At 40.3% G+C, this 22,796-nt stretch overlaps 1 protein-coding gene across 1 annotated transcript in view; it reads left to right on the top strand.

Annotated features, from left to right (window-relative positions):
* ctnna1 (catenin (cadherin-associated protein), alpha 1) overlaps positions 1-22,796 on the top strand; it is a 55,162-nt gene that overhangs the window by 27,269 nt on the left and 5,097 nt on the right. The window contains exons 10-16 of the mRNA XM_025062933.1: positions 2,101-2,193; positions 3,258-3,414; positions 3,985-4,185; positions 5,372-5,523; positions 8,539-8,649; positions 9,980-10,161; positions 14,831-14,936. Of these exons, the coding sequence (XP_024918701.1) occupies positions 2,101-2,193; positions 3,258-3,414; positions 3,985-4,185; positions 5,372-5,523; positions 8,539-8,649; positions 9,980-10,161; positions 14,831-14,936 (1,002 nt within the window). The remainder of the gene's footprint in view (positions 1-2,100; positions 2,194-3,257; positions 3,415-3,984; positions 4,186-5,371; positions 5,524-8,538; positions 8,650-9,979; positions 10,162-14,830; positions 14,937-22,796) is intronic.

Genomic DNA, 22,796 nt, shown 5'->3' on the forward strand with positions numbered 1-22,796 from the left:
TTTTATTTTTATATATATATATATATATATATATATATATATATATTTAGTTGCCAACATTGATGTGTGACCAGTTATGCATTTAAATAATTTAATCAGTTAAAAGCTGCAACTTACTGGTGGAAACTCCCATTGGATTTTTATATTCGAGTGTAATTACTTTGAGTTTACATCTAGTTTTAATTCATTTTCGCCCATAAAGTGTGCTCTTGTAAAATAAGATCTTTTTCTATTCGGCCTTAAATCGGTAAAAAAAGACATAAGGTTGATGTTGTAAGCTCTTTTAGTTTTTTAGTATTTTAGTGTTTGTCTTAAAATAAAAGCTGTAATGTTGTTTGACACGTTCTGTCAATTACAATGACCGAATCTTTGCTTTGAAAACATTTTCCCACACTCCTTTTTTCCACATTAAACAAACAAAGTGGAAATGCATTTGGTGTAATTGCATAATTACAAATATATTACTTTTGATGAAAACAGTTTTCATCAAAAGTTAATTTCCTATAAACTTCTTATCGTATCTAATCCAATCAAAAAAATTTTGTTTATTGCTCGGCATAGAAAACCAATCAAAAAAAATTTGTTTATTGCTCGGCATAGAAAACCAAAAAGTGCCTTTTTTTAAAACTTATTGAACTCTGTGTCAATGGCACTTTTTCCCCCGAGGGCTTTATTGAGAGAAAAGGAGTCAATGTGTTCAAACACATAGAGCTATTGCTAAGAATATTTCTGTTCCAAACTATATTACCACTATTGCAGGAAAGGCTATGACATTTTCTTTAAAAGGCCCTTCAACCATAACATTCAGTCTTGTGACTATTATCGCATCATAGTTGTTCTGATGGTCTGACAGCCTTCCATTTTCTCTGATACTGTTTGTTCCGTTATTACAAACCTGATTCACCAGCTCACAGGACTAGATGTTTCATGTGAAAATTTTGCAGGATCCTTTTAAGTGTACTTAGACATTATGCAGACTAGAAGAGAATGTGGGTGTTGAAAGATGATTATTTTTTTCTTTTTCTTTTCTTTTTTCAAAACAAAGAAACAGAAAATGTAGGAGAAACTCAGTCTGGAAATCTGAAAGCATTCATCCCAGGCGCAGGGATGATTTTACTCAATTTAATTTTCCTGTGATTTGGCCCACATTTCTGTTCTTCTAAAGTGACATTTTGCAGCTGTTATCTTCAGGTTAAGAGAGCGATATTTTACAGAAATGCAAATTTGAGCAATCATGAAAAGTTGTTCTCGCTCTGCAGCAATTAGCTGTCGCTGTGCTTGTTAAATTGATTAGATTTTAGCATAGTTAGTTTCTCTAAGGTTTTGAATGTGAGTATAATGTTACTTTGTAGGAGAGAGGAGTGTTTACTGATAGCGAGTTGGCTTGATTTGTAAGTGAATACCTGAAAATATCTTTAAAAACCGTAAACCTTGGCGGTCGCATGGCTTCAGATCTCCATACTTCAGTAGTCTGGCTTTAACTCAGACCCACTGGTTTTGAAAAAGTTGTTGTAAATTATTTTCTGGAAGAAACTTTGCAGAAGCAAACATATTTTGTTTTTAACAAACTTTTAAGGGTAAAAAAAATCAGATTTTCTTTAGTAGTGACTAGGATGCAAATGAGCATATCAGAAGGACATCCGAGGTTCGCGAGTTTGGAGAAAAGGTTATAGAGGGCCACTTCGATATGTTTTGGACTTGAGTATGGCTGAGATAGTGGACAAATTGGACAAAGGATGCTGGAAATTGAGCTGCCAGGCAGGATGAAAACAGGAACAGCCCAGTGAAGATTTATAGTCATAGTGAAGAAGTACATTAAGATGGTTCATGAAGAAGCAGAGGAGGCAAGAGATGGAGTTGAGATTTAAGCGGAAGGTCTGCGGGTCTGACCCCTGAAGATAGGAACCAGAAGGAGGACATTTAGCATCTTTGTTCTGTGTATCTTTTTTTCCCCCCGTCTTTTTCAATCTTATTGTTTCGTCAGGGCAGCTTCACAAATGCAGGTGAAACACAATATTTGCAATATTCCTGGTCTAAGTGTCTGTTTATCATTGTCTGTCACGGTTTAAAGTTATATTTCTGTTTTCTTGCTCTGTTTAGGTGGCCAACCTCGCATGTTCCATCTCAAACAACGAGGAAGGAGTGAAGCTGGTGCGCATGGCCGCGTCACAGCTGGAAACTCTCTGCCCACAGGTATGATGGCATCATGTCCTAACTTTTATCTGTGTCTAAAAGACTTCCTTGACTGATTCCTACTTTTAAAGATTAAGAAAAAAAGTAGCCTATATGGTCAGACATTACAGAATTACAGCTAGGATTTTTTTAAAGCCCTGTCGTGTCATCCCAACGCCCCTTGTTGTTTCCTCCCACAACTCTGCTGTAGTCATCTGCTGCTGTGAAGCCATGCCTATTATATAAACATGACATCATTATTGTCCATAATTATTATAATTATTTAAAAAACATGACAATATTTAATTAGTTTTGTTTGCTGCAGACAGTACAAGGAGGCTGTGCCATCACCAAAATAAAGCTGACTTCATCACAAATAGCAGATGACCACCTTAATGTGGTGTTGAACAAAACCAATTCAGAGTTATGATAATTAAAAAACAAAACAAAATGATATGACATTTAAAATGCTGTCACTATTAATTTTCACATCCTTCCTGGATGCTTCATTTGTACCCGACTTCAAAGCATTTTGTGCAACAAGGACATCCTCTTTTTTTTTCTTTCTTTTTTTTTTTTTACTAAATAGATAATTGTTGTACCTGTTTGACCATGAATTGCACGTCTCTGTTCATGTTAATTTTCATTCCTGAACAATTAGTCGGTGGATAAACACCACCGTCGTGGGTCCTGTTGTCTACATGCCTGTCATTGAGCCCATCCTTGAAATGCCTTAGCGCGCTAACTATCAGTCTCTCATCTGCACCCCTGAGCTATGCCAGCTTCCTCCCTCTCCTTGCTGCCACTGCTCTTTTTTAATCTCATCTAATGACTCCCATTCATTCTGGGCTTTGATACTCACAGATGTTTCTTCCCCCCAAAAACAGGCTGCTGTTAGTTTTATTTCAATCAATCCTTCAAAACACCCTGTGTCTATAATTACTCCCAGGAATGAATTGGCATCACGCTGCAGCCCCAACACTGAGGCGAGAGAAAGGGGGCTTCATGCAATCAAACTATGCAAATGTTGTGGCTCAGGGCTATGCTGTAATGGAGCTTTAATGGCTGTAATTGGGTGATTACAGGTGATTAATGCAGCGTTAGCCCTTGCTGCCAAGCCCAACAGTAAGGTGGCCCAGGACAATATGGATTTGTTCAAGGAGCAATGGGAGAAGCAGGTCCGCGTCCTCACCGATGCTGTCGATGATATAACTTCCATCGATGACTTCCTGTCTGTTTCCGGTAAGTGGTATTTATTTCCTCACATGGTGTAATAGAATGTCTGATATCTTTTATATAAGGATTTCTGGGTTTTTTTGTCATTGTAAGACAGCAGTTCAGTTGAAATAAAGATGGATTTGCAGAGAGCGTCGAAGACGTTTGTTAAAGCAGTGGTAAAGGGCCTGTGGCGTTATGCTTTTCTGCCATACATACTACGGCTGATTGGCCTCAGCAAAACTACCTCCGAAATTGACATCCTGTCGTGTGTGTGTGTTAAAGCACACAAATTGTTTGTCTGGCCGACCCTTAAGGAGTTCTCATTAAGCATTAGGCTGACTGACTTCTCTCACCTCCAGCCAAGGACAGTGTGTAATTTACCCAGTGAACATTAGTTTTTTTAGACGTTAACTATTATCAAGCAATCTATAAAAAGGTGTCTTCTGAACGTCTACGCTTGACTTGATCTGAGCGGTGGCACTGTATTAAGAACAATCATATCAACTTCTTTTAAGAAAGGCATGAAAATAATATATATTTTAACTGTTGAATAGACTGATGAACTTCTTATAACTCTGTTGTTTTGTTCCTCAGAAAACCACATCCTGGAGGACGTCAACAAGTGCGTCATCGCTCTGCAGGAGAAAGACGTCGATGGTTTGGATCGCACCGCCGGGGCCATTCGGGGCCGAGCCGCCAGAGTGGTCCACGTGGTCACTTCTGAAATGGACAACTATGAGCCGGGGGTCTACACAGAGAAGGTCTTGGAGGCCACTAAACTCCTCACAGACACAGGTAAGACTGTGACAACCAATCACAACTAGAAAGGTTTTCTCTGCTGAAATAAAAGAATAAAAAAATGGACCAGCAATGGTAGAGACACATGAGTTGTCCACTGCTGTCCGCCCGTTGCCCATTAAAACTTTTTATTATTTATTTCGACTTGGGCGTTGAGGACCCAACCACCACTGACTCAGCTGATACTAATAATATACACAGTAGCCCCTGTAGTAATAGAACTTCAGCTTGTGTTGCACAACGACGTTGCAGCGTCTCACCCAAAAGGTATTTATAGAGTTGACTTTAATTTAACATAATATGATTTTTATTGACACTTGTTATAGCCATGGTAGTATTTTATTGTTAGAAGTTGTTTCATTAAAGGAAAAGGAAACTCTCTCTTTCTCTCTCCCTCCCTCTCTCCATGCACCAACTGAATTGTGCAAAAACATTGCAAATGAATGGTAATGAAAATCAGTTTTCGGTCAGGCGCGGTGCAGTTAGTTCTATTCTATATCTGCCTTTGTTTTACTGCTCATTGACGCTGCATGTGTCTGTATTCAGCTTCTGTTTGTTACTTCCAGAGATGAATTCTCTGAACAGGATCTAAAGCTGCAGCTTCTGCTGCACTTTCTAATGTTCTAAAATTACCCGTACTGTGGTTCCTGGTGCCAACGTTCAGTACGGATACGTATAACATTAGTACTTTATCATTCAGCACAGATGCGTATAATATTAGTACTTTATCATACCAGATGGGATGTGGACAAGTGGGGTAGGTTTGAGGGAATCTGGTAAAACAAAGAAAGTGACAAAATATTGTTCATTTCTATTTGTTTTAATTCATTATTGTGTTGATTACTTAACTTTGTTTGAACAGTAATTTCTATTGTGTTCTATTATCTTTTTTTTTCAACATTTTTGAAGTTGTTTCAGAGAAATGTAAATGTCGTTATTTGTGATGCATACTAACAAAAGCTTAACCTTATTTTTCTAACAGTTTTAAGAATAGCTTCTCACCTCATTTGTAACCATGACACTGTACGTAGGTGAAACCCATACGATATATATTTATTATGTGTCACCTCTGTTTTTTTTTCTTTTCTTTCTAGAATACCTTTGTTCCTTTTTCCAAGCACATTTTTATTATTGTTTTTTTTTTTGTCGTCTAACTCTCACCCTTTATTGAACCTTCCTTTAGTCATGCCACGGTTCACGGAGCAGATCGAGTCTGCAGTGGAGGCTTTGAGCGCGAATCCCACACAACCTGTGGATGAGAACGAGTTTATTGATGCATCCCGCCTGGTGTATGATGGCATTCGTGACATTCGTAAGGCTGTCCTCATGATCAGGGTAAGTCGCACAGCATTTTTGTTCTGTTGTAAAAGATCTATTGATTCTGATCATCTCTTTTTTGGAGGTTAATGGTAATGTAGTGTTTGCTTAGATGTATGCATTAAAATGTACACTATGGTAATTGCCGCTTGCACCAGATGCCGTTTTAATAGAACGTGAGGAAGTGGATGTGCGTGCAGCCCTAGAAGGCATCAATTAACATGTCTCAGGCAAGAGTCGACCTAATTGACCAGACTTGCAATCTAGTCCATCGGCAGTCCCAGTTGTCCCTGGGTTAAATGCCTCCACTCGACTTGAACTATAACTGAGACAGATGGTGGACTTCACCACCGAGGGCTTACGGAAAAGACCGACATTGAGATGACGATAAAACACACAACGCGCTGAAAGGAGACGGATTTTTAAGCGCCGATTGCAGAACTGTTAAGGAAGTCGAGTTGCTTCTAAACTCTGCCCAATTATCTAGTTACTACGCAGAGTCACTGTGTATTGGTCGGTTGTATCATGTTTTCCCTCCATTACTTTCAACACTTTAATCTTTTTCGTCGCAATCATTAGTCTCGACAGCGCATTGTGGAGTTGACAGTACCGCTCCGTAGCCGTGCCCAGGCACTTGGTGATAATGCACCACAGACATAGACAAAACCTAATAAATGAGGGACAAACCATTATGTGGAATTTGCATTATAATAAGCCATTGATTTAAGACGGGCATTTTAATTAGCATTTTTAGTCGGACGGAAAAGCAAAAGAAGTTCATTCAGTTTCTGTCTGCTCCAGCTCCCGATGATTAAGCTTTTAACACTGTGCCTGAGGAGTAGGTTGAGCGACACTCGTCAGGTCAGAACGTGTAGGTGTGTTACATGTTTGAAGAAAAACCTCAGGATTTCTGACAAATCTCCCTTGTTTACGACCATTAAACAGTTTTCCATTAACAGAGCGCAGGAGAAAGCAATTAGACATACTGCAGACTTAATTTAATATGTGAAAAGAAAGATGATCCAATTCACCTGAGACTCAGGATTTGTTTTTTAATCTGGTGCAGAGATGATCATTAAAGACTTTTGGATGAGTATATTTCTGACTGTTCAGCTAGAAACTATTTAGACCTTCACACGTCGTCTTTGTCTTTGTCCATTTATTAACTGCATTTCCAGTTCAACCATCCAAAGCAGTCTTCTTTTTTTTTCCAGGATAACTTAGAACCCTCACACCTTTACACATCTTGTTGATGAGTTTTGATTTTTTTTTCCTAATATTTGTTCTAATTGTAGTTTAACTCTTGTCCGTTTCTCTTTTCAACTGTCACTGAAGTGACCTTCATTTGCAGAGGAAGTAGAAGTAATAAAGCTGATAGGTTCAAGAAGAACATCATAAATAATGCAAATCAACTTCAGCAGTCATTTTTCCAGAGGACGTCTTCACACAACCGCACAATAACACACTCTCTGGACACTTTTGACAACACTGTATCGACAGCAGCAGTGCTCCGTGGCCCACTGTTAAATCAGACAATCATCAAGTGTGTGGTCGGGACGGCGTTACAGATAGACAAGTCTTTAACCTTTGTTAGAGGTGCACAGGCAGCCTGTTGTTTCCTCCGTCTGATATTTGACAGGTGGATAAAGTCCTTTCCCACCTACAGCCCCGTCTTGAGAAGTCCGCCTCCGAGACATCAAACCGTTTCTGAGTCAAGGAGACAGTGACTGCAAAACACAGGGGACATCTGTCCTTACCCTATGATTTGTACTGTGCATCACCCCACCAGGTCTCTCTCGCTGCTGCTGCAAAAAAATTGCTCTTTTCACATCAGTAATCAGCACGGTGTCACAAAAGAAAAAGAAAAAAACTACAGCAGTGCGTTGTGTTACTTAGCACGGCCTCGTGCCTGTGTGCAGCAGCAGACAAAATATTAGATATGTCTACCATCCAGGTGAAACCGTGTTTCACTTTTCAGACACGCTTCAGACAAGGTGTTGTACAAAATTCAGTTTAATGTAGGATTCCAATTGCATGAGCCATTGTTTAAAAAATATTGATCTGATATTTTTTAACTGCCGTCTATTTTTTTTCCCCCCGTCTTGATGCTGTCTTGATTCTTTTTGGGTGCACACAATGAACCATCATTTCCGCGCCTCCCACATTCACAGGTTATCTGTTGCACAGGACACAGCAGGTGATATGTCTGCCCCACTGAATAGCATTGTCTGGGTTGAAAGAGATGCCTATGAGTCACCAAAGCTTTGTATCAGAAACTGTTCCCCATTCCCAGGAGTAAAAGAGCAGCTCTGCGTTACATAAAGCAGTGTACGGTTGTTCAGAGACGTTCAGCTATTCTTAGACGGAAGGGTTCTAAATCCATTTCAAAAAGAGATGCATTGAGGCAGGTGGATAAGCTCCAGTAGTGGCAGACGTGTGATAATGCACCCTTATCTGTCCACATCATCCCCTGGTGCCTATATCAACAGCAGATACTTTTCCCTGTCTGTTTATATTTGAGTCTGACCTTTTCAGATGGAAGTGCTTTTTTAAATATTGATATTTTAATTTTTTTTTTTAGCTTTGTGCCTTGTTTTACATTTGTTTGATGTAAGTGATAGAGGGAGCTAGAGAGAGAGAGAGAGAGAGAGTGGACACAGTAGGTTGACAAATGGAACACTGAAGCTTGTTGCCTTTGGTGTTATATGCAGACACCAGTCTGTACCTTAGTTTTTGCTCTTGAAATGCAGAGTCATTACGGTGACATTAACTGACACTGTGTTGACCATAGCACCACAGATAAAAAAGGTCTATGTGAAGGCTGTAGTCTTTTCAGGTATTACTAGTATTATTGTATTTTATCTTTTGTTCTTAACTCAAACTATATTTTCTCCCCTGATCCATTTTTCTTTCTTTTCCTTCACCTTTTCTTGTCGCCTCTCCCCACCCTCTATATCTGGCTCTTTTGATCCTTTTCTCGTCCTCTGTGACCTTGCTCTGCTTTCTTTCCTCTCTGTGTTTTGCCATCCACAGACTCCAGAGGAGTTGGACGACTCCGACTTTGAGACCGAAGACTTTGATGTCCGCAGCAGGACCAGCGTGCAGACAGAGGATGACCAACTTATTGCTGGCCAGAGCGCACGGGTAGGTTGCAAATTACATCATGAGTATCCAGATGTTTTTTAGATCACCAACTATTTCATCTATTAAAAAGAAAGTGCACTGTTTAATAATATGATGAACGTATAAAGAAAAAAAAGTCTTTTGTACTTACCTACACTTTTGATGTGAGATGTTGTACCATATTTTTCTTAGAGAAATAAAATTACTATATTTTGAATTCCCTCTAAAGTGAGAGACTGTTAAAAAAACATTTTTACAAACTCGAACCTCAATTGTTTTTTCACGGCCCAAATAGAGTTTGAATGCACAGAGGTGCATTTCACCAGCCCATATTTGCCATTCACCTCCCCTTTCTTGTGATGTGTTTATGGTTTTTTGAACTGGGTCTTTTGGCCAGCGTTGGTGTGTATCCCCACAGCCAATAACAACACCCAAAGTGAAGGGCAGAAATCAATACAGAAATGAAGTGACTGGAAAATAATGTTGTTTCCTTTCCTCCTCTGCTCCGTCCTTATCCTGGTTGTCCACTCCAGCCTTTCAGGTTTATGTCTGGAATGCCTCATTTCCAATTGGAAATATTTTATTCCCAGAATGTGCATTAAAATAGAGCTAAGACGGGGTGTGCAATTGACTGCAAAAGGCATGACCTTTAGATTCATACATTCATACATTCATACATTTGATCATAGTTCTTAGTTTTTAACTATTTTAGTCCTGTATAACACAGCCACTACTATTCCTACAGCAAACCTGTAATGCCTTTGTTCTATTTCTGAATTATACAAAAACAAAAGCAAAAGTAGTGTTGTCGGGCAGTATTTATCGCAAGCCTTATTTTATTTCCTTCCCACACCAGAACATTAGAAGCTGTGATGTCAGGTCCCTCCATTGTTTTTTCCATTACATAGTTAATAGTTTTTCTTTTTCTTTTTAAGCGTGAATGCATAAAACAATCTTTCATTTCTTAGTTACTCAACCGTCTGCTGGGAGTTTGTGTGGAAGCGGGAGTCAAATTACTGCTTACTGGGTCTGATTCTGTTGCATTCTGTGTCCTTTTTTATTCCATATTTACTGTTTAAAGATATGCACTGTTGGGGTGAAAGTCGTTTCACTGACACTGGTATATAAAAAAACTGGTAGAAATTAACTGGGTTACAGTGACAAAAATGTAGGTAATTGTAGAAGAATTAACATCACTGTTGTCTTATTCACTGCGTGACAACAATGAAAAGTGTTTTTGCATCCATAGAAACCATGTGAGATGATGTAAAACACGGTGCCTCAGAGACCCCGAAAGCATGTAAATGTGCCGTGTACTAACCCTCAGCATCTTCCATAATTCCTCCTGCAGGCTATCATGGCCCAGTTGCCCCAGGAGCAGAAGGCGAAGATCGCAGAACAGGTGGCCAGCTTCCAAGAAGAGAAGAGCAAGCTGGATGCTGAGGTGTCCAAGTGGGATGACAGCGGCAATGACATCATTGTGCTGGCTAAGCAGATGTGCATGATCATGATGGAGATGACAGACTTCACCAGGTGAGTTGAGACTAATGGCTTGGATCCGTCCCAACTCCATCTGTAGATTTTCCATCTTCTTCTTGTATCGCTGCTGGACAGAAGGTTTTCTGCGTGGATGAAGGATTTCAATCATTTCCATAATTCATAATAAGTGTCAGTCATTTGCTGTCTGCGTATTTGACTTTATGGAACGTTCCTGATTTAAAGTATTTAAAGTGTGAACGGGCAGCTTCTATGTATAGTTGTAAATATTGTGTGGAATACATCAAACATAACCCAACATACAGCAGTATAGTACGTATGTGAGTCCACACCTCTACAGCACCGTGCATCCAGTTACTTTTTCACGCGTCATTGCTCTCCTCTCCCCTTCAGCAGCACGCACTGTTAGTAGGATTTTCTTCCTGATTATTTTTCCCCATTTATTCTTTGATTTTAATATGCACAACCACAAGCGTTGTACCAGGCCCCCCCCATCTCTCTCTCTCACTCAAAATGAAGCCAAATTCTCACTGTAAAGCTTAGACGCCGAGCTGCTATACGTCAGCCAGAGTCACCCTTTGCCGGTGGCTTGTTGGCTTGGAAAACAGCTCCAGTATCATGATGTTCCCTGGAATAATAGAAAATATCTCTGCAGTAAAAAGGGTCTCAGAAGCTGCTGCTGGTAACAGTGTGTGTCTGAAAGCTGCTGTGTTTACAAGCGATGGGTGTTTGCAGAAAAACCCACAAACTCAAAATCTGCTTCTCAGATATTGATTTTTACAGAGAAGCCGTTGTATTTACTTTTCGGGACTTTTTGTAGGATATGACCAGTGTTGAATTTCTTCCACATCAAACAGCTTTTTACAATATTAAAAAAAAGTATATATTTGCCATAAATAATTAACATTCTTGTCCAGACTGACATCGTGTTTATGCACGCACCATAAACCTTCAGTTATGCAACACAACGAACAAAACAGAACAGAAAGAAACACAAAACCCTTTAAAAAAAAAAAAAGGATTAGTATTGTAATCGTGTTTATCCTCATAGAGAAGTATAATGGATTCTCAGATACTCATTACTTTGGATGGTGTAATGAACCGGAGTCCATGGCATGAATAAAAATAAGCCGTAAAATGTATTATGACGCACGTGTACGTTGAAGACCTCTGTTTATAAATAGTCACCCTGGTTCATTGCATGACTTCCTATTATTAGTTCTACCTCAACTCTGACACGAGAACCACAAAGGTTCTCCACCACCTGTCCAAGGAGGAAATTCTTGTTTTTTTCTCTCCCAAGTAAAGATTTTATGTCCCACAAATATGTAGTCCTCCCATAAACATGTACTGGTTGTTATTGTACTTAGGTTAGGCTGCCGATTCCCAAGGTGGGGGCGCAGCGCTATTGTACTCTGTGCCACAGTAAAGAAAACTGCAATGATTTATAGACTAGCAGTTGTGTAGTGTTTTTAATTAAGTTCAGAGGAAATTGAACACAATAAATGTGAATTATTCAACTTGGAGGAGGAGGACGAGGGGGGAAGACTTGACACTTGTCCCGATGCTGCAGGAAAAGTATAGAAATCCCTGGGTTGGACACACCTGGCTTCCAGAGTTAACGGTATTCTCTCCCACCTTTGCTGTCCTGCTCAGGCAAAACAGAGGGCAAACCAGGTATCTTTTTAAGATACAGATATGCTATTTACCCTGCCAAAGACAAAAGATTGTTAAAGAAGACACAAGTCTCTCTCAAACCAAAAAGTCTATAGCTGTATTACCAGCAAATGTTTTGAAGATGCAGCCAGCCAGTGTGAATAAGTGGTCAGCTGTTAGTACCTCACTCTTGTCTTTGAATCACCATAAAATGCTTCCCACAGTTTCCGTATTGGGGTCAGTTTATGTAGGATGCATGTTTGCAGCTATGAACCAGCCTCCCATGTTATTATTCTCCGAGAACACGGGACTGCAGCGTTTGTGGAAACAATCGGAATTATGACCCGGGCAGCTCTGTATATTTTAATTACCATGTGGGTTAAATGGATGGTGCTTGACACCTGTTGACGGAAGCTAATGAAAACAAATTATTTTTTCGTGCACGTGGGTGTTCATCCACGCATGTGGGCAACACTGAGGCTGGAGTGAATGTGGCAATCTTAACACAGTGAAGTGTTGGACAGCTTTTCTGTGTGGAGGATGTGACTGGGACATTTTAACTGGTTGTTGACATACTCGAGTATGACTGTGTTTGCATGACAAGTCTTTAAATGTTGACGCAAATTACTCAGAACACACTTTGTACCCAAGTCTGAGTCACATCTGCCATGGTGATGAAACGCGCTGCCTTTCTGCCTTCGTCGACAGAGATGGTCAAAGAGCCCTCTGTCTTTGTCTGACGAACTACAATACAGGAGACCCAGTCGGGGGCACAGGGGGCTTGAAGTTTGAACACAGTTAATTTCATGGATTTATCCGAGGTCACAGAGAACACTGCAAATGTCTTATTTAATACTCAGTCAAAGAACCGAGATAATGTGGCTGCAACTGACATTTCCCACACACTTTCCTTTTCTACGGTCATTTTATCTGTATAAAAAAAAGTTAACATTACAAGATGTATATATATTCTATATAACTCAGACCCATATACGTGGTAAGCCTTGAACCCTTTTTGAAGTCTGTGGCTGGAGAGACAAGAGGCACACATATATATATCTAATACTTAGGTATAAACCAAAATCTGTCTCATGTCTCTGAGGGCCATCTTGAGTTCTAACACAGTTAGTCTTTTGCTTGTCTGAAAAAAAGGAGAGAATGAGGTCCATGAAGTCAAGTTAAGGTACAGAAAATGTCCAGAAGGCAGAATATCTGCATTTTGTAATCCCCACCCACATCTCTGTTTCAGCTGCTTAGAAACAGTTCAAATCATTGTGTATCACCCAAAGCTACTTCTAATGTTATGACCAAGGCAATCAAAAAAAAGCAACCCAAACTTAATTGTTAAGAATAAACTGTTTTTGCAGAAGAAATTAAACTAAAGGGCAACACTATAGGCTCATTATTGAGTTGAAAATACTGTTCTCACTGGTTGCCTACGTATTTAGTAGTTGCTTGTGGGTGTTATGGGTGCTGAGATTAAGCGTACTGTATGTTAAGTAAATCTTGATCTGATAAAATGTATACATGCCCAGAATAGTATTAATAGTGTGAAGTAAAATGGAGATGGTAAAAGAACCCTACAGAAATGAATGCTGTTTCATTTACCCAGAGAGCTTGCCAAGCGATGCACTAATTTCCTCGCAGGTTTTTATGCCGTGCGCTCGGGCTTCAGGTAGCTTCTCATTTGTCCTGCTTTATCTGTGAGCTGAATATATATCTTCATATTATGCCCTCACTCTTGCGTGAGGCGAGAGCACATGGAAGGTCAGCAGCCGGCTAATTCCGTCCACACCCAAATTATTGCACCCTCAACCTTGAGCTGGCACGGAGCCCTGCCAAGGTTAATGTTGTATGAAGTAATTCATCTGAACCGCGATGCTCTCAAAGCTGCAGGGACTGAGACTGTCTTTTGTTGACTCCTTCATGGCTTATTGCAGTATGGTGGCGTTCATGAATAAGGCATATGTGATGTGGAAACATGCAGTATATTTTGAATACATGTATCTAGTGGCGTCTTGTGCAATTGGATGTTCAGTCCAATGTTTCCCACATCTATCTGGGGAGTTACAGCTGTCACCAGACCCCAGAGTCCGCCGCTTCTTTTATATGTAAAAAAGTGTTTGGTCATCACTGGGCTGCTGAGATGGTGTTGGAAATGGCTAGAAAATGCATTCAGAACCTTTATATGTAAGCAGACGTTTTGTGGAAAAACTCAATTATAGGATGTGATGTTTTTTTTTCATTGCAATCTTTGGGTATCACTTAAGCAAAGCTCTGTGAAAACCTTGTAATTCCTCTGGCTCAGTCTCAAACGTCTCACTTATCCCTAGACAATTTCTATTACGTGCTCTGACACGTGGCCCAGGACCCTGACTCGAACAGCACCGTCATAAAAACGGAGAAAGGAAAGGAAGGGGAAGGAGAAGCGAGGGAAATGGAATTGTGCAAGACCACAAAATTCCATCTGCTCAGGGTTGGATGGCTTGTTTTTTAGCCTGAAGAGAGCAGCTTTGTGTCCAATTTCTGCCTTTGCCAACTTTGTCCAACAGTCCCAACTGGGGAAAAAGAAGGAAAAAACTACCGACAGACTACTCAGGTCATAGCATTGACCTTTGCTGTAACCAGTTTTGGTTAAATGTCAAGCACATTTTAATTTAAAATTTACCCTGAATTTTTAGCAAATCTTTTTTTTTTCTCCTTTTAATCCCATGTCAGTTGTCTTGGCGTTAAGCGTTTAAATGTAAATGTTTTATTGTGACCTTGAAACATGTGTTAGTCAATTGTTTGCACCTGGACTTGTGACCTTTTGACCTCTTTTTGTGTTAGTCAATTGTGCACCTGGACTTGTGACCTTTTGACCTCTTTTTAAGTTGTTTTTAATAATGAAGAGACCTTCCCAAACCAATGAACGATCCATGAGTGAGAGGCCTAAGTTGTTCCATCACAGTGATTGATCCTTGATTTATTTATTTTTTCTCCAGGGGTAAAGGACCTCTGTTGTTCCGTCACAGTGATTGATTCTTGATTTATTTTTTTTTTTCTCCAGGGGTAAAGGACCTCTGAAGAACACATCCGATGTCATCAGTGCTGCCAAGAAGATTGCAGAGGCTGGATCAAGAATGGACAAACTGGGTCGCACCATTGCTGATCATGTAAGTTAAAATGGAATTTTACTGTTATTAAAAAGGTATTTTTATAATCCTATACAACTTACACCACGACACAACGTTGACCCACAGACTCACTGGACAAAAGTTTATTTAGTTTATTTACAAGATGTTGCCTAATGCAAAACAAGTTTAATTCTTCTATGAATTCTGCTCCAGTGTCTCATATCCAATTAATTAAATGACCAGAATTTCATCATTGTGCTGTTTGTAAATGTATACTTGATTAATTGAATTGAATTTAGCATCCACTAATCATGGATGTTTTGACAAGAGAGCACAAGTTGACGCCGTTGACTGAAAGTTAACTTTTTCATTATCCAAATGCAGGACTTGAACTCGGCTACTCTCGGACCGGGAAGCGACCTTTCTGTGTGCTCTAGTCGTCCCAGTTTAAAGATGCAAAGCTTTCATACTAATTGCATTTTGACAGCTTCTCCTTGTGTTTTCTAAATGCTGTCAGTCAGCAGCGCTGTAAAATCTAATTTAAAGATCCACTATAGCAGGTAGTGACTATTTAACTTTAATAATATTTAACTTTTGTCTGCATTACAAAGTGAGAACATGATTTTTTTTTTCTGTATTTTCTCATTAGAAAATCCAGGAGCAAATCCAAGTAAAACGCTTACAAAGCAACGCCCGTTAGATGTTAACAGCTGCTTTGATTTGTGTTATTCATGAGATAGCCCTTATCAGTCTTTACCAATTTCTTTCAAACACTCCCCCCTCTTTCTCTCTCTTATCCTTACATAGCCCACTCCCCAGTTCCCCGTTCCATCATCTCTCCACATGCACATTCCCAAGAGACCATGGTCCTTGACATCGGGAAACACACATTCAATTATCCATGGCCTCATATTTCACTTAAATACTTGCACTGTACCACTCCTCAGGGAAACGCTGTGCATGATTTATCCTCCAACTTATTCATGTGCCATCTCTTAAGGCACAGACTTATTGCCTTTGTGTCTGAAAAATGTATGGGTTTTGTTGTTGATTTGTCCGGGAGTTTAGCTGGGACGCTTCAAACAGGAAGAGAAATCAGAGCTTCTCTGAGCTTTCTCGTTGCAGAACGCGGTGACGGTTCAGGATTCCCGCTGACTTTAAATGTTCGCCGTGTAATGTCAGTTTTGATACCGGGCAAACGCTGCCTTTAAGTTAATGCTGCTGGCAAATACTGCTCATCATTTTGTCAATTCAAAAAATCGAGTATATATTTTATAACGTTTGGTTGGTTTGAGCTATTTGAGCTACTTTCTGTAGAAGAAATGATGTCAGGTACATCAGCCCATGCTGGAAACATCTACATCTATCTCACTGTATAGATCTTCTTCTTTGAGTTCTGGTATAATGAGCTCCAGGCCTGAGAGAGATCAGCATGTCTGATGTTTTATTTAACGTGCCCTGAGATCCTTAATGCTGCAGCCCAGTGTCCATCACACACTCTTACCTGTTCAGGCCTAATTACATGTGAATCATTTGAACTGGGAATAAGCCGTTCTCGATGGTGACTTTTATTTCCATGACCATTATTATTATTTTCGGCGCTAAATGAAAACACAGTAATCCCCAGTAGGAAACAGATGTCCGTTTGTGTAGGTGTGGAACTGTTTGCAACACCACTGTTAGGCTGTTGTCTCTGCTGACCCACATGTGTATATATACATATATATGTGTGTGTGTTAGCCACGCTGCACTGATTGTTTCTTACATCCTAACTCCTTCTTTTTCTGCCTATACACACATTTGTGTGTGTGTGTGTGTGTGTATACACTATTTGGGGACTTTTAAAACACTGGAGGCTTGAATTAATGACCAGTTTTGGCTGTTGGAACAGAAGTCTGTTCTAAGAACGAGGACCCCTCCAGCCCGTGAACCAATCCAGCTGTCGCCCTTAGCTTTCCTGTCTCAGAAGAGACCATAACACGAGCAGGACAGGCAGCGCTCACCCCGAACACGTCGGCCAGAGAAATTCCAGAGATGGATGTAGGGTAGAAGAAGAGTATAAATGATGGAAAGATAAGCGGGGTAGAAAGAGAGGGCAGTGCATTTGTGCGGAGAGAGGAACATCCCTCCTGAGAGTTGAATCCATTAAGAGTACTTTGCCTTTTAATTAGCAGTATAATTGCTAGGTGGTGGTTTTTTTTAAAATATATTTATTTACCCAAGTGGTTTATGTATGGCCATATCTTTAATAAAGCAAGAGGCATTTAGCAGAGGCATGGCGTGTTGCTATTAAGGCACCGTACACTACAGCCGCAGTTAAGAGAGTCGCCACCAGGACGTACAACACACTGGCAGTCAGAGCAGCGAGGGCGATGCTGGGACTACTCATTAACCTAGGCATATTAATTACTTGCGCTCTGTGCCTTTGGCCTCCAGGGTTTATTCCTCGTATAAAACACATTGGCAGATGGTCTCAGGCTGATAGCACAGCAACTTACCCCGCACTTTCCTCCAGTATCTCCTGTGTCAAGGAGTGTTTTTGCCCCCCTCCTCCAGTATCTCCTGTGTCAAGTGTTTTTGCCCCCCTTTTTTTTCCACCAGACATATTCGGTTTGACAAGTTCCCTGATCTAGTTTGAGGTTTCTGAAAAACTGTTAAATATGTGTAATGGAGCCTTATTAAAGTTTTAAGAAAAGAGTGTAGTGCCGAGATGAGCTGCAGGATTTAGGTCAGTGCCGTACAAAGGTCTGCACTGCAGTTTATTAAGAATTTATGACCCGCCTCTGCAGGCTACCTTATGAGAATTCTGTCTAAGTGGGTTGGTAAACAAATAATGCTATGTAATTGAGATTTATAATGCAAATGCGTTAGCCACCATGTAGCCCATAAATTCCTGTCCGTCCCCTGCTCACCGCCCAAACACATGTACAGATACAAACATACATGTACATAAAATCAGGCATATTTAGGGAATTGTCGTGCGTTTTGCCGCATGTGTTTGTTGTGCGAGCTTTATTCTCATGATGTATACTGACATACATTGTGTACTTTTCCAATTTGCATTCAATCAGTGGAAATTTATGGAGATCCATGGGCTCTGTTGCCGGTCACCATCTAATCCCTGCTCTGGCTCAAGACGCTTTAAAGCAGACAGGGTTGTAAATTACACACTGCAGTAGGGAAGCAAAATAACCCAAAGAAACCACAAATTCTCAGCTCAGCAGTTCAAGGGTCATCTATCAGCCAGCTGCAGTTTAGCCCGACTAAATGAAGCTCACCTCTATTAAAAGACATTTCCACAATGTGTGTTCTTTTTTTTTTTTAATAAACTGCATTCTTTAATCTAAAACTACTAGGGGTGAGACAGCCAGCCAAATAGTATTTATTGTAAAGGGCTTTTTTTTTAGGTTTTGACACTCGGGTACAAAGTAGAGCAAAAAGCTATGAGGGTCAAATGAAAGTCAATTTCTTTACAGTAAAGTTTTGATCTGCTCATATATGTGTATATATATATATATATTTATTTAAATATATATATGTATATATATGTTTGTTTGTGTGTACAACCATGATGCAGAAACATAGTTATCTGTTGACAAACACTGCTGCACGTTGAAGAGTCTGACTGGCAGGTGCAGCATGAACATGAAAAATTGACGCGCGTCATTTAATTGGTCCCCGTGGTTACCTCTAAAGTCGGTCTTTCTGGGCTCGCCCCCAGCTCCGTTTTCCCCTGTCACACTCAGACTAAATGTCTGCTCCTGTGCCGTAGTATTACTGTGGAGTTTCAGGGTGAGCGAGTCTGTGCTACAGAAATATGGAGCATCCTTTTAGCCGGCGTGAAAAGAAGAGGGGATCTGGCTAATGCAGCCCTCATTAAAGGTCCACCTACTTTAGCGTTGGTTGCCCATGGCAGTTTTTACATTTACCCATCAAGGGTAGTACCACAAACAACAGACAGCTAAAATCTAACAGTACATTAACACTAATGTCATCCCCTCCCCCTCCCAAACAGGAACATACAAAACCAGTGCAAAATTAAAACAGGAACATACAAAACCAGTGCAAAAGCTTTTGGTTTAATCCAGTGTTAATTTGACACCATTGTACTTTGGACTGAATTTTAACTTAGTCCGATTTGGTCTGTTTTCATTTCAGTTTGGTTTTAATTATAGAAATGAAATGAAACAATGTAGTATTTTTATATTCCTAAAATTTAAATGAATTCATTTATAAAAATGTATTGGGCTTTTATAATGAATAATGAAGAGGAAAAAAGAGGACACGCATTTGCTGTATTTTGATCTTGGTGTCACCTACCCCACTACGATGAAACCATCACTAATTCGACATTGTAGTAGACTAATGCATCATCATTGTAACCTCTTTAAAAAAAGGTCCTTGATGAGGACTTTCTTTAAAAAAAAGAAAATTAACACTGGAGTCTTTAACAAAACTCTTCCACCCGTTCCCTTTTGAGTCTTTGAACATTCCTTGAATCAACAAAACTCTTCCACCCGTTCCCTTTTTTCCCCCCAGCATCTATAAATTCAAATCCCCCCACAAAATTTTTAAGGTGTGCTCTCTCTTTCTTCACTCTTTAGTCATTTCCACATTCACTTTTATTGTCTGCCACTGTCATATTTAAAAAAAGAAATGTGTTTTGATATATTTAACTTTTCATGTGACATTGTATTCATCTTGAAGTGTCTTGGGATTCCAGCTTGGAATCAATCATTTCCTACCCCTGCATAGCCTTATCTCCTACTTCAGTTCCTGCCTGAAGGAACAGGGAAGTCTTTCTTGTGCTTTGTTCCCAGTATCCCCTTAAACCCTGCCATGGATCTCAGTCACAATACTTTACCCTAGAAGGCTCAAAAATGCACCAACATCCCTGCAACTCTCGCCGCAGTCCTCAGGTGCAGCGTTAGATAAAGGCGGGGTGTCGACCCAAAGTGTTGTTGGACACGAGTGACGTTGGTCATAGTTAATTCTACTGAACAGCTCCAATTTTTCACAGCTGTATGAATTGTTTTGATTTTCTTTTTCTCTTCACCCGTAAATATGAGCGCAATGAAGCTAAAACACAGAAGCTCATCTAGAGTTTTATTTTTTAATTACAGACTAACTAATTAAAAACACTACACGTAATTTGATTTATACCTCTCATAACTGGTAAACATCACAGGATTTACAGGCAATGCTACTAATTAAGAAACCCAAGAAAAACAAAAAATGTTTTTGTCACATTTGTGTAAATTCAAAAACGTCGAGGTTAAATGATAATTTCACACCAGCTTGGCCATGTTTACATTTTCTGTTGCTTCTACTTAGCAAAGCAAAATTGCCGCAAAAGCAAAATGACCCCACTTAAATTAAGAGCATTGTTTCCTCCAGGAACGTGATGGAGGACACCTTTGGTGTTGGCTGCGTGTGACTCTCTCCATCAGGTCCTTTGCAGTGGCACATTAGAATGCCGCAGTGTCAGTAAATATTGGAAAATGGAATTTCCTCCGGGTAATATGTCCTGAAAGGTCAGCACTGGGCATCAGGCGCTCACTGGCTGTGCCTCCGTCGCCGCTACGTTTAATAGAATTCAGTGGAACTGCGTGGCATTTCCAATGATGGGACCTGACCTCTCTGATCTTCATTTATATAGCTGACATTAGCCAACAACTAGCGTGGTCCCATCCCTTTGTTGAAAACTCTGCTGTGTCATTACTCCTGCCTTTTTTGTAGTATGGTTGTTCATCCTTTGAATATAGTTTTGAAACATTTGTCATTTTTACTCAGAAGAATCTACAGTTTGGGCCAACAAGAAACAAAATACTATTTTCATTCCCTTTAATTTTCCACCCACTGCTCTTCAGTGCAGCAGATAAAAACACAGCAACAACACAGGAACGGCCAACGTTTCTGCTCCCTTCTCCTGTTTTTTTTTTTTCCAAAAAAACGAACTCGCCTTTAAAAGGCACCGGCGTTGTGAGATGAAGTCTCCAGCGTCCCTTCTCCTGCCATTCTTCAGTAGCCGCTGACCAAGCAAGGTTAACCGTCCCAGTCCATAACTGGCCACACAGCATGTGGAAAAAGGCTTCATCATCATCAGACTTGAGGGACCTTCACGGCAGCACTCAAACCTGGGGGAAAAAAAATTGCAGTGATCGACTCTAATGGTCAAAGTCACTATTAGGGAGAATGAATTCCTGAGAGGGGAAGAAGGGAAGACTGATGGCCCAATTGTTTCTCTTTTAGACCAGAGAAGACCTTCAGAAATTGTAAGACTCCTTAGTCCGTAGTCCACTTTCTTGGGGTGGTTCACTGTAAATATGGCAAAATGAGACATGTCAAACAAACATCGTGCAAAAAAAAAAAAAGAAGCAGGCAGAGAAGGGTGGGAGAGTAGAGGCGGGGCTTACATTTGTATGGTTAAAAATGTATTTGAGGGGCAGGAGGGTACATTTGTATGGTTAAAAATGTATTTGTTTTTTGTGTCTTGTTAATTCACAACACCAGCCTTCTCTGTTTGGTTCTGTTGTTTTCATGGTACTATTGCATGTACTGTGGATAGAACCATTTAACCAAATATTATTTTGGTCAATATTGAAATTGTGATGACAACAGCATGTGTTCAGAATTTGATTAATCGTGCCGACCTGGTTAAATGTATATATTTAACATTCGTATCCACTGTGTGATAAGTGTGATCCATGTTAAACCAGGCAGTGATGCAGCCCAGACCTCGTGCTGATCAGACAACCTGCCCTCCAGTCGCCCAGCTTTAATATGTATTGAACGTATTGACCAAACGGGGGCGAGGTCCTCTCATGTCTCCTCCTGTGGAACCTGCGTATTCACGTGTGACAGTCGGAGCTCTCGTTCTCGAGTTTCCTGAGTGCTGAGTGAAGCCAGCAGCTGAGCTGAGCACGAGCACAAGCGATGCTTTCACAGTGCCCTGCGCTCAGCCGTCTGAATACTTCCCCGAGCCCTCATTAGCATGGGCGCTGCAGTCGTGGTCGTCCCAGGATTTTGCGATTGCATGTGTGCATCCACACACACATATATATTCATAAATATACACCCCCTCCTCCCCCATCCCCACCCCACTCCGCTGAGTCCAACGACAGTTGAATCCTCTTGTCTGCATCCCATTTCCTCCGTTGGATTTTTCCCTCTTATTTACTTCTCCATACTGTTCTTCCTCTGGCTCAGTCTTCATCCTCATCTTTACTGCAGCTACTCATTTTATCTGGTTCTTTTTTTTTCTCCTCACCTCTACACTCATTCACTCTCAGTAGTATTTCGTATGATCATCACACCCCCAGCTCCATTTTTTTTTACACTTTTCACCTCTTGTTTTAAATTCTGAAAATGAATTCAAAAATTATTTTCATGAATAACACATGGAATAAATTTGTATGGCTCTTAGCAAGAAAGACCATTTTAATGGGTTCATTTTTTTGTTGTCATTGTTTGGGTGGGCTTTTTTTTTTTCCTCTGTGTTGTAGGACTATTGTGTGGTGCAGTGATGTGACACCGATGGCTGCCATTGTGTCAGTATTCAGCGATAGTGTCAGTGTTCCAGTGTGTGGTCTGTACCAGGGTGCAGGGTTGTGCAGGCTGGAATGTGTGTTAATGCTTTCATGCATGGATGCTTGTGTGTGTGTGAGTGACTGTACAGCATTCAGAAGAGTGTTCTTCACTGCCACCAGAGATCCTGGTGTAGTCGGAATCCAACACATGACGAGTCTGAGTCTGTTTAAGATGCATCGAAATGTTGACGCCAAAACTTTTCGTCCTCTTCCGCTGTTATTTCAAATACACAAATTGTGAATTTAATGAACACCATTAGCACTTTAGTGTTAGTGTTTCACTAAGCCAATCAAATTTATTTCATTCCTG

This window comes from Cynoglossus semilaevis, chromosome 15 (genome assembly GCF_000523025.1).
Source record: "Cynoglossus semilaevis isolate Cse_v1.0 chromosome 15, Cse_v1.0, whole genome shotgun sequence".
NCBI lineage: Eukaryota > Metazoa > Chordata > Actinopteri > Pleuronectiformes > Cynoglossidae > Cynoglossus > Cynoglossus semilaevis.